The sequence below is a fragment of the Etheostoma spectabile genome, chromosome 12 (assembly GCF_008692095.1).
Source record: "Etheostoma spectabile isolate EspeVRDwgs_2016 chromosome 12, UIUC_Espe_1.0, whole genome shotgun sequence".
NCBI classification, from domain to species: domain Eukaryota; kingdom Metazoa; phylum Chordata; class Actinopteri; order Perciformes; family Percidae; genus Etheostoma; species Etheostoma spectabile.
The window spans coordinates 16,534,314-16,548,509 of NC_045744.1; the positions used below are offsets into that span (position 1 = coordinate 16,534,314).

Consider the following 14,196-nt stretch of genomic DNA (forward strand, 5'->3'; position numbering starts at 1 on the left):
GTGACATCAACTGTCAAACGTGAAGGAGGAAGTGTGCTGATCTGGGGCTGTTTTGCTGGATTCAGGGTTGGTGATTTGTACAGAGTAAAAGGCACCCTAAACCCAAACGGCTACCACAGCATTCTGCATTGCCATTCAGTGACCTCTTGTTGGTCAGGGGTTGATCCTACAGCAAGATAATGACCCAAAACATAAGTCAAAGCTATGCCAGAACTACCTTAGGAAAAAAGAACAAGATGGTAAGCTTAAAAACATGGAGTGGCCAGCACAGTCACCAGACTTAAACCCCATTGAGCTGGTTTGGGATGAACTGGACAGAAAAGTGAAAGCAAAGCAACACATTTTTTAAAGTGCCACGCATTTATGGGAACTTCGGCAACAGAGTTGGGAAGAACTTTCTGAAAAATATTTGATTTCCATTGTAGAATGAATGCCACGAGTGTGTTCAGCTGTTATATCTGCCCGAGGGGGCTACTTTGATGAGTCAAAAGTTTAGAATACATTTTGGTTAATAAATTGATTCCATGATTTCTTTTGTAACTTCAAGTGTTTATTTGTTCTATTCTGTCATTTCAGAGTAAAATAAGACATTGAACTGCATGAATTTCAGTAAAAACCTGGAAAAATTGGGGTGTTCTAAAACTTTTGACCAGTAGTGTGTATATATATACCACTACTAACTACCTTCTGGACCGTTTAATTTTGGACAAAAATTAAAAAAAAAAAAGAAGAAAAAAAAAGTCTACTTTTAAATTTTTGACTGCGTGCCTTTTTTAATAATAATGAATTACTTTTGGATTACTACTTTTACTTTAGTAAAGGATCTCAATACTTCTTCCACCACTGGCTATTACTTATCAGTAGGTGGTATAATAGATGAGGCAGTCCAGTTCTGCACACCAGCTTCAAGCTTCAGCCAGACAGCAAGGGAAACCAGTTTTGGGGGGTAGGTTGAGAGCACAGAGAGGGGCAGTGTGAGGTGGATTTGAGCGGAAGGTGTCTCGGGAAGGAGTGGGTGGGGGGGGTTGGTGCAGTTGATGGCTCTCACAGAGGCCGGTTTGTGGCCCTATAGTGGAGAGAGTTGGAGGGAAAAGGGAGAGAGAGGGGAGGCAGACGAGGTCTGTCTGCACACTGAGGTCTGTTGTCCTCTTGGGAGCTTCCAGCATATGGCCAAAGCATTAGGTCTCACCAAAGAAAAAAATAATACTTCCACTGAAAAAAACAGGCGGAAAAGTACCTGGCACTCTGTCTAGGAGCAGGTTTTCTGACTGGAACTTTGTCACGACACCTTTGACTGGTGACTTTGTCAAATCGCCCATTTAACTCTACTATTATTTATGATGAAGCAGAGGTGATGATGCAGTCAGCAGTCCCATCTACTCCTCGTGTGTGTGTGTGTGTGTGTGTGTGTGTGTGTGTGTGTGCATGACTTAATTTTAATTACAACTTCAACTCAAACTTAATTATAACATGTGTCATGTTAGAGAAGCATCCAGCTGTAATAATTTTTAGGAAACAACAACAGATGAATATGTGAAGTTCTGCTTCAGTGATCTTGAGGTGGCATGAAGCCAGACAACAAAACCAGTAAAACTTTTGTTCTGCAGTCAACATCAGAGGGTTTGTACTGCCATCAGACTGGACTGGGTGTATGAAACAGCCGCCAGCTTCAAAATGACCTGAATTTCGGACATACAGGCGTTGTGGATGAGCCAAGCCTTTGATGTTTTTCGACTTTCCTGTTAAAATGTCTAATGTGTCTATATGCCCTCATTGAAGGGAATGGGGGCAGGATGTGGCCGCACCTTCTTGGCAACATCTCCTGCCCATATGGCTCAAGATGGCCACGTTGGTGTATACCCAGTTTCAACAGCTCAACGCCTTGTGTATGAGCTGCTTTGATGCTGTACTTTCTGCTCTGTGTCACTGACTTTTATATGGCTTGGATGCCAGTTGTTCCTGTGAATAGTTTGAACCGCAAAGTTTGGCGTATATGGCGGTATATTGTAGCCAAGGGTTTTTTGAATTCTCCAACCTGGAGCTGAAGTAAAGGAAAATTGGTCCAACCTGAGGAATGAGGCTAGTGCAAGCAGCTGTGCTCCTGTAATCTGAGGAGGCAGTGGCATGATTTCTAAAAAAACACAGTCAAACTTAAGCGGCCATCATGTTGTTCTGATATCGTTCAATAGCGGCAGGTTTCCTCAACTGCACATATATCGTCTGAGATTTCAGTAAAGTTCTTTGTTAAACACCGGTAACTCAGAGTCTGTACGCCATCACTGTGCTTTGAAGTGCTTTGATCTACTATATTGACGTAAACTGGGGAGCAGCACGCTGGCTGTCCTGTTGTGCTAAGCATATGGGGTAAATTTCTTCCATGTGTGAGCCCTATGAAGTAAAGATCAGTCTTTTCCATTGAAAAAGGAAGGTGGGGAGATCCAGATGCGCTCAGCGTTCACTCCCTTTGGGCAGAAATTTGTTGAATCAACATTCTCCTTGGTATTTCAGATAATGATTCCTCTTAATGTGTTTCCTCATATGTTATCAACTTATTGCATTTCTCATGAACTCCTTTTTCCTTCTGAAGCTTGCGTGCCTACCACATGTGAGTCATAGCCGCTAACGACTATTTCATTGAATGACAGCAATGATTGTCCTCAGCAGTCACTCCATTCAGTAAATCCGCTCCATGTTTTCTGTGAGTTCAGGGCCAAAGAGGAAGTTCTTTGGTTTCTTTGGCACACAGCAAGACCCCGGTCTGGCCTCCCCCCAATTCAGGGAGTCAAAGTTTGCCTCTCGTGTAGCTTATGCAAACACAGTTTGGTGTTTGATACAATTTTTTTCTCCCTTAGAGAGGTACAGAGAGGAGAACCAGTTGTGAAGCGTGGTGGTGTGGAGTGTGCTGCTGCAGTTCAGTAGCGTACACCCTTGAAGTGGTCTGCATGTTTCAGAAAGGAAGTCTTCATTTGAGAGGTTCTCTTGCAGCATTGACAAAGTGCATCCAAAAATTTGATGTAGGTTTTTTCTCTCTTACTCCCCTTTGTCCCCTTTCTCTTCTCTCTGTAGCTTTAGTATATTAGATATGGAGATTCATTTGTTTGGGTCAAAAACATAGTGAAGGGAGTATAAAAAAGCAAAACCAGATTGGTCTTTTTTCACCGAAAAACCCTCTTCTGGTAAGGGTTTTGTGTACTGTACCTGTATGTACACATGTGTTTAAAGGAGAGGGGGGAGGTCACAGACAGCAGGAGCAGAGTGATACTGAGAGGGGGGATAAGCAAACGACAGAGCACCTGAGAGGGGGCGGGGGGAACCAGACAAGAGTGGGAGGGGGTTTGAAGAGCACCAGAGTGAAGGAAAGAGGGTACGGAGAAAAGAGACTACAGAGAGAGTCTGCAAAAAGTAACTCTAACCCTCAGTTTGTCTGTGAGTACGACTTCCCTGAACCTTCTGACGTGGTGAAGCGTAACAAGATGAAAGAGCTGTGTGTACACACCTCCCCCTCTTCCTCTGCGTCTCCCGGATGTCCTGCAGGCCAGTCCTCCGTAAGATCAAGCCACACTGGGACCCTTGGACCTCCAGGCATGGTGTCAGGGGGCTCCACTATGGACATGGATCCTCTTGGGCCTGATTACGTGTCCATGTGTCTCTTGGCAGATGAGTCCTACCAGAAGCTGGCTATGGAGACCATGGAGGAGCTGGACTGGTGTCTTGACCAGTTGGAGACCATTCAGACCTACCGCTCTGTCAGTGACATGGCTTCTACCAAGGTAGGACAATTTAGCCCACATATTATTATATGTGTGCAAACAGTACAATTTGTTGTTGCTAGGAAGTTTTTGCATCCACATATCCAATGATGTGACTTTAAAAAAGTCTGTCAATGATGGACAGGATTTTCATTTAAGCTGCTTGTTATGCAAGATACATTTCCCTTGAAAACAAAACATTGCACTGTCATATTTTAGACAATTACCTGAGGGGAATCATGTTGCATGTATAAAGGGACTTCAGGTACTATAAATAGCACCTCTCCGAAGTTACAAGGTATCACATGATTTTATCAACTCAACCTTTTTAATTTCCAAATTGTAAGTTTTAAAGTTGTCATATAAACACTAATATGCTCTTAAAGACCGATATTTATGATCATGACTCACAGTGCAGCTTAAACTCGTATAAATATATGTTTAACTGTGCCCTTACCTGCTCTATCTACTGAGACAGGGATCACCAGACCTCCCAGGCACAAAGCACACCGCCCCTATGTAGTGTCATGTCTGCCAAACCAAAATTAACCAGATTTAGTGCAAAGACAATAATTTCACAGATTCAATCTTAGATCTAATACCTAAAAAATATTACAGAATTATTACTATCACAATATGTATTTTGCAATACGCTGTAGACTGTAGACTAAACTTGTTTTGATGATGACCTGACTGACTTGTACACAGCTGTACAATTGGCCTTTGTTGCAGTGTGGTTGTCAATTCATAGTGTATGAAAAATGTAAATTGCTTTTTGCCACATTGACGCACTTGTAAAGTACCAGCCATTATGTGGTTGTGTCTGAGCTGGCATCATTTTATGGATGTTGTGTAAAAGGGACTTGACTTGACATATTTGACTCTTTACTTCCTGTTGTCTTTTAATAGCATAATTGCATGTATTCCATGGAAGGTACTGTCCTGCTTTAGTTACGGTATTCAAACTACCTGAGACAGATGGCATGTTATACAACCAGGCTGAGCTTCAGATGTAGGCCTACACGCAGTATGAATTAAACTGCACACAGATGCATTTGTCATTCACTTTAATGTGTTGTGGATGTTGGCTCTGTTGTAATGTTGAGCTCAGTGGGACATTGTAATACTTTCTCAAGGAACGTCATCATAAAAGGTCACACCTAACTGACAGACAGCCGTTTGTTCAGACTATAGTTTAAGATTAACAAGGAAAATGAGAACTTGTTAGAGGAAGGTATGGTACTTGAGCATACTGTATACTGTATACTTACTTGAAGTCAGCCAATATTGAGTTTATCTGAAAAGAAAAATTATAAAATAAAAAAAGCGGTGCTTTGAGCTGAATGCTAACATCAGCACGCTAACATGCTCACAGTGATGATGTTAACATGCTAATGCTCATGTTTAGCAGTTTGGGCTAACGCTTGAGTTATACTTCTGCGTAAAATCTACGTAGTGGCTACGTACACGTCACTGGACTACACCAGACCCTATGACGTAGCCTGAGGTGCACCTCTCGAAAAATGTAACAATCATGGTGACGCACGACATGTCTTGGCAGCGTTGCATATCCCCCTTCTGGTTTCCTGGTTCTCTTTCTCCATAAACAACATAAAATCAAGGAGAGGGTTAACTTTTCCTGCTATAGATTTCAACCGTGGTCAGAAAGCACAGGGGAGTGTTTCTCTCACTGTGACTCTAGAGTCCGAAGCTAATACCCGTCCTTCTCTCACTTCTTCCTCGCTCTACTACACTCCCCACACAAACACACACACACACACACATGCTGGCTTGACGCAAACACCAACGCAAGTATAAACTTCAGGCCACTTATGTAAGCTACGGCAAAAGCTCTGTGTGGAGCCTTAGCCGAACCATAAATCACACGTTTTTGAACTAGTTTTGCAGATATTTAATTATTTACCAAGTTTTTGGCCAAATAAAAAATCTGACCTGATGATAATGCTATATGAAAAGCTATGGGACAACCAAAGTCATTACATTCATCCTGATGGAGGCCTGAGTGTATTACCACATTTCGTGGCAACCCATCCAATACTTGTGAAGTGTTTTCACACAAAAAACCCAGAAATGTTATGATGTTATGATGATGCTGGAGGAAAAGTCAAGGACAAGTCATTGGAACACCCTCTGGGCACCGTGAATGTCTTTGCCAAACACTAGGCAAATAAATGTTGTCACCTGTAGAGAACCCTGCTAGCATGGTTAAAAAGATAAAGCATCTATTTTCATCAATTTGACTGACAGATTAGATGAATCCAACAAGGTATTTTAAACCTTAAAAAAAACACATCAGGTTTCTGGTTTGGTTTAAGTGAATCTAAATAAACACATTGTGGTGTTTCAAGACAACACAAAGCAGCTATTTAGAACTAATTACTTCCCTTTGCTTTGATGAACAGTGTTTTGTGCATATTTCATTTGTGCAAAGCTCAACCAAATTACTACAGTGCCCAGTATTACTCACGCCCACACAGACAGTGGAGACTGTATGGCGGCGTCCTCTTATAAACACCCAGGGTGGTGTTGTCCATTTCCGTCTGTATTCTACACTGTGGTCTGAGGGAGGATTGGGATGGGGAGGGGTGTTGTCAGACCGTAACGGGTGACTGTGACCGTGACACAAATTTCCTGTCTCTTTATATCCTGTGCCCCCCGCGGCCCCTCTCTTCTTTTGCTCCCTGGTTACCAGACGACAATAGCTGCACCATGTAGTAAGGCTGAGTCTTCACAGACAACCACGTCACTGGGATTGTCAAGACAATGAGCACAAGGCCCTGCAGGCGCACAGCAGCACAGCCGGCCGGGCAGGCAGGCCGGACTCATTGTCCGCCCCGAGTTTAGAGTCCTCCCAGTATGACCCAGCACCACCACCAAGCATTGTTGACCAATGGTGTTTATTTTTTTCTAAAGAACGGAGGTTAGAACAGTTTATGATGTTAGCGTTATGATGCATCAGTGTACTAGATTGTTGTGCAATTGTACAGGGATGGAAAGAAATCATTTGTTGGTCCACTTACCTTTAAATTCCAAAATTGGTGTCAATTACAGTTTCATTATTACACCATTAATGCAGCATCCGCAGGCTTTTGCTCCTTCCCAGCATTTAAATGACGTGATGTTTGACAAAAAGCCAGTTTCTTTTCAGAAGATGAGGGGATGTAATTGATCCCACGATGAAACTTAGGGTGTCTACACTTTCAGTGTCCAAGGGCACAGGTGTATCCGGGGCTACGGGGACCACACACCCTGCTGAACGCCAGCCTGGTCTCTCTGACCTCAGAGCGGGGAGCTGCTCCCATGCCCCTCACTATCATTAGCCTCGCCACACTTCCATGCTAATGCTTGTGATGGCCTTGGACAAACACTGCCATCTGAATCCAGTTAGAGGAGTTTAGCACTTTGCGGGTTTGCGTGCAAGCGAGCCCCCGAGCAGAGCACGAGCGAGTAGGAAACTTTAACTCACGTGTGGTCACTTCAACTTTGAAGCACCGCTTTCTTCAGAGGGGAAAAAATGACAAAATTATTGAAACAGATGTAGTGGTGGGTCTGTAGCTGCAGCAGGGGTAATGTACATTAAATTATAGTGTTGTGATTCTGTTTGACTGAAAGGGTGTTGAGCAGATCAGACAAGCTGCAGTAGTGACTATGGTTTCTAATTGTAATTACAAATTTTGTAACCTGCTGTTATTATGGAAAAACAAGCCAAAATGATGGAGGTGAACTTTCTTATCTGGTTCTCATCAACACCTTCTAGGAAATGTTTCTTTTCTAGTGTTACTTAATTGTGAAAACTTGTATAATCCACTGTACGTTGACACTGTAAACAGCCACACAGGGCAGAGGCAGCATTGGATCACTCTGGGCTTTGTCAGATTGCACAGCCGAGGTATTGCAATATGAGGTCAAGCTGTTCCTGAGCAGTCCCATTTCGATTTCTGTTCTGTTTCAGTAAAGGTCAGAGTGTGCAATAAGAACTGAGTCAACTTTTAAAGACCTGTCTCGAAGAAAATACATACATGTCATTTGTGATTTTCCGCCTCATGGCTGTGTGCTAAACCTGTCATCTGGGACTTTTCAGTAATGAGCTCAGGTATGTTAATTGTTTGGTGCCTGAGGCCGTATAAGGAATCAGAAAGTCTACCAGTAAATGATCTCCGTGAATTTCTCCATCAAGGAAAGGGGAAGTAGGTGGGGACACATGCTCGGGCCTGTGTCAGGAAGGAGGAGCCATCTACCTCTTGTTAGACTGTGTGGGCCAGTCAGTCAAGTCAGCTTTATTGCTATATGTTTCCTGCCTGACTCCACTTCAGAAAAGAGAATAGACAGAGGAAGCAGACAGAGTCAGAGACACACTGAACAGAGTTATTGCTCGTGAAAATTTACAAGATTTCTTTTGGGTTGTGTTTGGTTTTTGTTAAGTGACAATGGGATTATGTTGTTCTGAAAAGGAAAAGCAAAACTTTGGGATGCATATGAGTTGGAAAAAGGTGAGTTAGTTTTGGAGCAGCTTGCATTGTGCTATGGGAGCGTGGTCTGCCATGATCATGTTTGATCTAAGGTGATTTCTCTAGAAAACATGATCACATATTGAATTTGTAGGCTTTTGATTTGTTTTTGTTTTTTTTACTTGAGATTGCATTGAGATTCCTGTCTTGTTGTGGCTTATTTGTTTTAAGATTCAGGCCACTAAGAAAAAACAGTAGTGTGGTGCCATATTTGTTTTAAAAAACTTTTTGACCGTTTTTTTTGTTAATTTAAATGAGTTCAAACGTATCATTTACATTGCTATTTTGCGAAACAATGACTCAAGCATCTATTTATAAATATTTTAACTTCATGAGGCATCAGCTCATCATCTACTGAGAACTAACCACATGTTTTATTTTCGAGATTATGAAACTTCTCTAAGTTGCCTAAGACCAGGACTTGTTCTGAGTGTTCTCAGTACTCTTTGCTAACGTAAAATGATGTATGAGTTAACGCCATGCATTGAGTAATCTATTGTCCTGAACACACTCATAGACTTGTCACCATGCTGTGAGAGTATGATGTGTGTCTTAGTTGACCCTTATGACCCCGGGTTGAATAAATCTGTCTCTGGCCTGATTCACTTCCTAGAGGTCACAAAAATCCACACCGTTCTGCTTTTTTAAAGAATGAATTACGAGTTCTCTTTGACTAGAGGAAAACCTTCTGATTCCAAGCTCAAATTTTTGTCCTTACGAGTTCTCTTTGATTTTTAGTGGACTGCCTCTGGCAGTCTGGGTCTTGAGTGCAGCCAATGCTTTGAAAGTGGTATTCAAGTTTCACATGGATGTTAGCTGTCTGCTCGACTGTTATTAGACAGCTGTTGAGACCAGAAGAGAAAAGACCACATTGTAAGAAATAAAAAACAAAAAACTGGCAAAATGCATAGTCATGGCTGGGTCTTTTGAAGACATCATAAAATCAAGAAATTACAATCACATTTTCAGGAAAAATAATTGATTGCTCCATTATCCCATTGTTTATATTGTAACAGTTAGGATGTGCGATTGCATTAGTGCTTCTCTTTCTTGACAAGAAAAGCTATTTTGCATCAGAATTTGCCTAACTTAAAAAAAATAGTTTAGCCTAGTTGTGTCAATCCAATGCATCTCTGCTACAGACTGTGTGTGTGTGTGTGTGTGTGTGTGTGTTTGTGTGTGTGTTTGTGTGTGTGATGCAAGGAGTTTAGAGTGGGGACCACCATTAGAACGATGGAGGGGGCCACGTGACTCTGTTGCCAAGGCGTTCAGGCTGTCGTGCAATTGGTGGTACACTGGTGGGCGGCAGATTAAAAACTCTCTCATCTGTTTGTCTCCCATCATCTCCGTTTTGTGTCTTTTAATACAGAAAACTGCTGCAGTGAGACAGCAAACACGCTGTTTTTGGACAATATTGTAGACAATTGCTGAAATTGAGAACAAGAACAGGGCTTTAAGATGTACTGCAATGATTAGGGACTGGTGTGTGTACAGCAGCTTATGGTTCTACTCCTGCAATGAAAAGACTCAAATTAATACCGGCGTCTCCTCACCCATGTGATAAACACTCTGATGCTTTGAAGCCTCACATTGCGCAGTATGCGTTGGATCTGTTCTGCATTACTGAGCAGGGGGAGCTGATCGAGGAGAGAGGGAAACCGAGGTGGAGGAAAGAGACAGTGGGAGGGGGTTTGCAGAGAGCGTAAGAGTAAGGGAGAAAGATAGAGAGCGAGAGAGATAGAGAAAGAGAGAGAGACAGAGAAAGATGTGGGGGGATTCTCCAAATTACAATTTTCTGCAGTGCTGTGCATGGCTCAGTGTTTAGCAAAGGTGGGAGGCAGAGAGAGAGAGAGAGATAGAGAGAGAGAGAGAGCCTCCATTAGCCTGTCTGCCACAGGGGACTCTACAGCTAGAGCGCACCACCCTCCTCATCCTCCTCTCTGCCTTTCTCCGTCCCTCCTTTCCTTTCTCCCTCTGTCTTAGAGCCTGCCTCCCTGCCTTGCTCAATCTGAGCTTGGGAAGGCTTGAAATCCCCCTTGTATGTCACTGAATAACATTTGGATGGTAGCAGGAGAAGAAAGAGGTTTAGAGAGATGGACAGAGGCGACGAGAACCGAAGAAATTGAAAGGAAACATTGATTGAATCCCTGGGCATTTCATCACTCTTGCCAGCGGCTTGCGATCCTTGGAAACAGTGGGCGACGCTATGAGGAGGCGCATTTGGCCAGGGGTGTAGGGGTCTGCCACAGCCCCTCTATGGAGAGTTCCGCTGGGGCGTTTTTACCGTAGTCGACCGGTGGAAGAAATTTTGTGGCGCTTTGTGCTTCAGGTTGTAGAGCTAAGCTCAGCCTTGGGGATCCACTCAGAGAGGAGCATACAGGGCTTCTGCTGGGGAGTGCCAGGGGCTCAGTACAGCTCAGCACCATGCCTGAGGCCAACTACCTGTTCTCTGTGTCCTGGGGATACATCAAGGTGTGTCATAGAGGAGATGGCCTAGATGGAGTGTGTGTTTGTGTGTGTGTGCGTGTGTGCGTGCCTGCAACCATCTGTACGTGCATACATGCACATACTGTACATTCATGTCTTTTCACTGTAGCCGGTGAAACGTCTCAGATTTCCCACTTTGATTTTGTTGTTTCAATTGCACACTTGGATGTGTTTGATTAAGATTATGTCATCCTGCTCTAGCTCAGTGGTGGCGTGCACCGAGAAACACTGCCACATTTAGTTTCTCTGGACAAGCTCAGCATAAACATTATGACACTGTATGTATGTTGTATATTATGCAATGTATTTTGTTTATTGAAATGCTCTGCAGTCAAGTGTCTTAGTGGCTAACTCAAACCAGGACCAAGAAAACATAAACACAGACTTAAATGACGCATAAAAAAACAGAGGCCACGTTCTCATGGGACATATTCCAGTGAGAAATAACAGGAAATTATATATTTCTCTTCTCGGAAACAGCAGCAAAATTAATAAACCAATGTGTATTTTTTTGTATAGTTCATTTAACCTCATGTATTATTATTTTTTATTTTTTTGCCTCCAGTTCAAGAGAATGCTGAACCGGGAGTTAAACCACCTGTCTGAGATGAGTCGCTCAGGCAACCAAGTGTCAGAGTACATCTCCAACACCTTCCTAGGTGAGCACTGCAGCACACATCCACTCACAAATATGAAATGGAGACTTAAATGAGCCAACAGCCTTTATATGGCAAAGGTTGTGAGGTTACCTAACGCACTTGGTAAGTAGTGGAGAAACCCGTAGTTGGTCTGCTTCACTGCTCTTAAACCAGTCTGATCTGGTCTGGATCAGAGATGCAGAGAGTCCCCTTTCTCTAACTGCAGAGACATGTGGGTGTGGGGGGGAGGGGGGGGGGGGTATATTTGGGGAATACTGCCTTCTGGAGAGATGAGGGGCTATGAGCGGGGGAGAGGGAGAATGTTTGCGTGCATGCGGTGCCATCAGGTTCAGATAGACGCTGCATTATTCATCAGGATGACAGCAGTGTTTCCTTGTCTCTTAAAAGCCCGGCAACTTTTCCTGACTCACAGCCAGCCAGTCTGCCCCTCTGGCGTTCCACCTTCCCATCCAACTCACCATCAGCATGCGCCCAGACAAACCAGCTTATCAGGGCTGTGTGCAGACTAACGCATTGTTCTTGCTAGTAAACATGCCTCCATGTTCTCGCTCTCCGAGAAGCAAAGCCTACATGGGAATACAGGCTGGATGCATGCAAGGTGAACTTCTAACAATAGAAGTGGTGCATTGAAAGAGATTTGTGCATGATAGAGCTGAGAGAAGAGACAAACAGCACACAGAGAAACTCTGCTTATCTTTTGAGGCTTAGTGGTTTTGTTGCCGTCTGTTTTGCAGCTAACACCTGTCAGGTTTAGTGAGATCATTTCTTTCTGTACTTTGTGGAGGGTGCCTCTGAGATATGTTTCTCTCACTGCAGTGCATGTGGTGCACATATTCAGGCTAAGGGAGTTTTGCAGTCACCCACATACAAACAGCTGCATAGAGCATTTGAGAATCACATTCAGCCTGCAGACGAACTGAATCACATACACCAAACAAACCCACATACTAACCAAAACACAACATGACAATAACATTTTGGCCTACTATGAGCCAGCTTTCCAGGAATCTGTGGATTGTTATTGCAACAGGTCTCAGCTTCTTAGAATGCACGGGCCACTGGAGCATTATCAGATATCACAATATCTCATCAGCACTTCTTGACCCTTCTTGAAATTCTTAATTTTTAATTTTTACTGTCAAGAGGGATTCATTTTTAGCAAAGTAAATTGTGACCAAAGGATTGCTTGCCAATTAAACAACTGTCAGTGCAGCTTTATTGTGTTGTCACATAGGTGTGAGAGGTCAACTATTTCTCAGTGTTAGCTTTGTTTTCCCGGTACACACCATGATGCTTATGCAACATAGCCTAGCCTAGTCTGATTCTGTCTCTTGAGTAACTGAAACTATTTCTTTTTGTCTTCTATTTTCTCCAGACAAGCAGAATGAGTTGGAGCTTCCATGTCCAGTTCCTAAGTCGAGGGAAAGGAAGAGGAGACAGGGCCAGCAGCAGCAGCAGCAGCAGCACCAACAGCAGCAACAGCAGCAGCAGCAGCAGCAGCAGGGCGGGATGATGACGCAGATCAGTGGGGTGAGGAAGGTCAGCCACACGCCCAGCTTCTCTGGAAGCACCAGCAATCGTTTTGGGGTCAAGACGGACCAGGAGGAACTGCTGACGAAGGTTAGCAATGGACAGATTATATAGCAACGAAATATATAACACGTAAGTTGTGTGACTGGCTAAGATACTCACAGTCGTCTTCTCTAACAGGACCTGGAGGACATCAACAAATGGGGCCTGAATATCTTCAAAGTGGCTGAGCACTCCCACAACCGCCCGCTGACATGTATCATGTACAGCATCTTTCAGGTCAGTGCTTTGCCTCTTCATCATCCTCATCTTCCACCTCATTGTCAAGTAAAAAGGAGTTCATAAAAAAAGTGTGAAAGCGTTCATACACACACACAAACACACACACACACACACACACACACACACACACACACACACGCGAGGGGCTATAGAAGACATGAGGCACAGCCTACCTCAGTGTTTACAGTATGTCTACAGTCTGTTATGTTCAGCTGTCAGTATCTACAGGGACATCTGCTAGAGGGACATTATCACTTGAAATTGATTTCTAGCTGGCAGGAGAGCCAACTGTTTTCATTTTCAGCCCCTTTAGTAGTATATGATTTATAATCAGACAAATATGGTATAAGAATTAATTTTAAGGTCAGATCACTAGCCTGCTAAAAATGCAACCAACATTTTTCTGATTTTCTCCCTCTGTGTCGCATGCAGGAGCGAGACCTGATGAGGACTTTCAAGATTCCAACGGACACCTTCGTGACGTTCATGCTGACCTTGGAGGGCCACTATCACTCCGACGTGGCCTACCACAACAGCCTGCACGCCGCTGACGTAGCCCAGTCCACACATATCCTCCTGTCCACTCCCGCACTTGATGTAAGTCATTTACTTGGATAGTGATGTAATTTAACAATTTTTTGAACCGTTGGAAATCACTACATTTTACTATTCTTTGCTTTTTGTTGTTGTTTTGTTGGTTAAATTTGCCCTTTAGTTATGTTGCGGGTAATTATCAGATGGACCCCATTAAAGTGTGGCACTATTGCCCACACCTTTTTCTCAAGCTACTTATTATGCTTTAATGAAGTGACTGGCATTAACGTCACCAATACTGGCATGCTAGTAAATCAGCTTGCCGGAGAGGAAGACAGATAGAAGGATCGGCCTCAAACAGTTGTCAAATACCTTACCTTGTTTGGCCAGTTTCCTGACAGTGAAGCTAATCTCCTATTCTTCTTT

At 43.4% G+C, this 14,196-nt stretch overlaps 1 protein-coding gene across 5 annotated transcripts in view; it reads left to right on the top strand.

Moving 5' to 3' along the window:
• Positions 1–14,196, top strand: part of LOC116698546 (cAMP-specific 3',5'-cyclic phosphodiesterase 4B) — a 28,749-nt gene that overhangs the window by 11,932 nt on the left and 2,621 nt on the right. For 3 of the 5 annotated variants that reach the window (XM_032530500.1, XM_032530501.1, XM_032530502.1), the window contains exons 6-10: positions 3,658–3,770; positions 11,331–11,424; positions 12,800–13,044; positions 13,135–13,233; positions 13,669–13,833. In XM_032530500.1, the coding sequence (XP_032386391.1) occupies positions 3,658–3,770; positions 11,331–11,424; positions 12,800–13,044; positions 13,135–13,233; positions 13,669–13,833 (716 nt within the window). Of the gene's footprint in view, positions 1–3,556; positions 3,771–10,026; positions 10,751–11,330; positions 11,425–12,799; positions 13,045–13,134; positions 13,234–13,668; positions 13,834–14,196 lie in introns of those variants that run through there. The other 2 variants (XM_032530504.1, XM_032530503.1) reach the window with 2 other exon arrangements.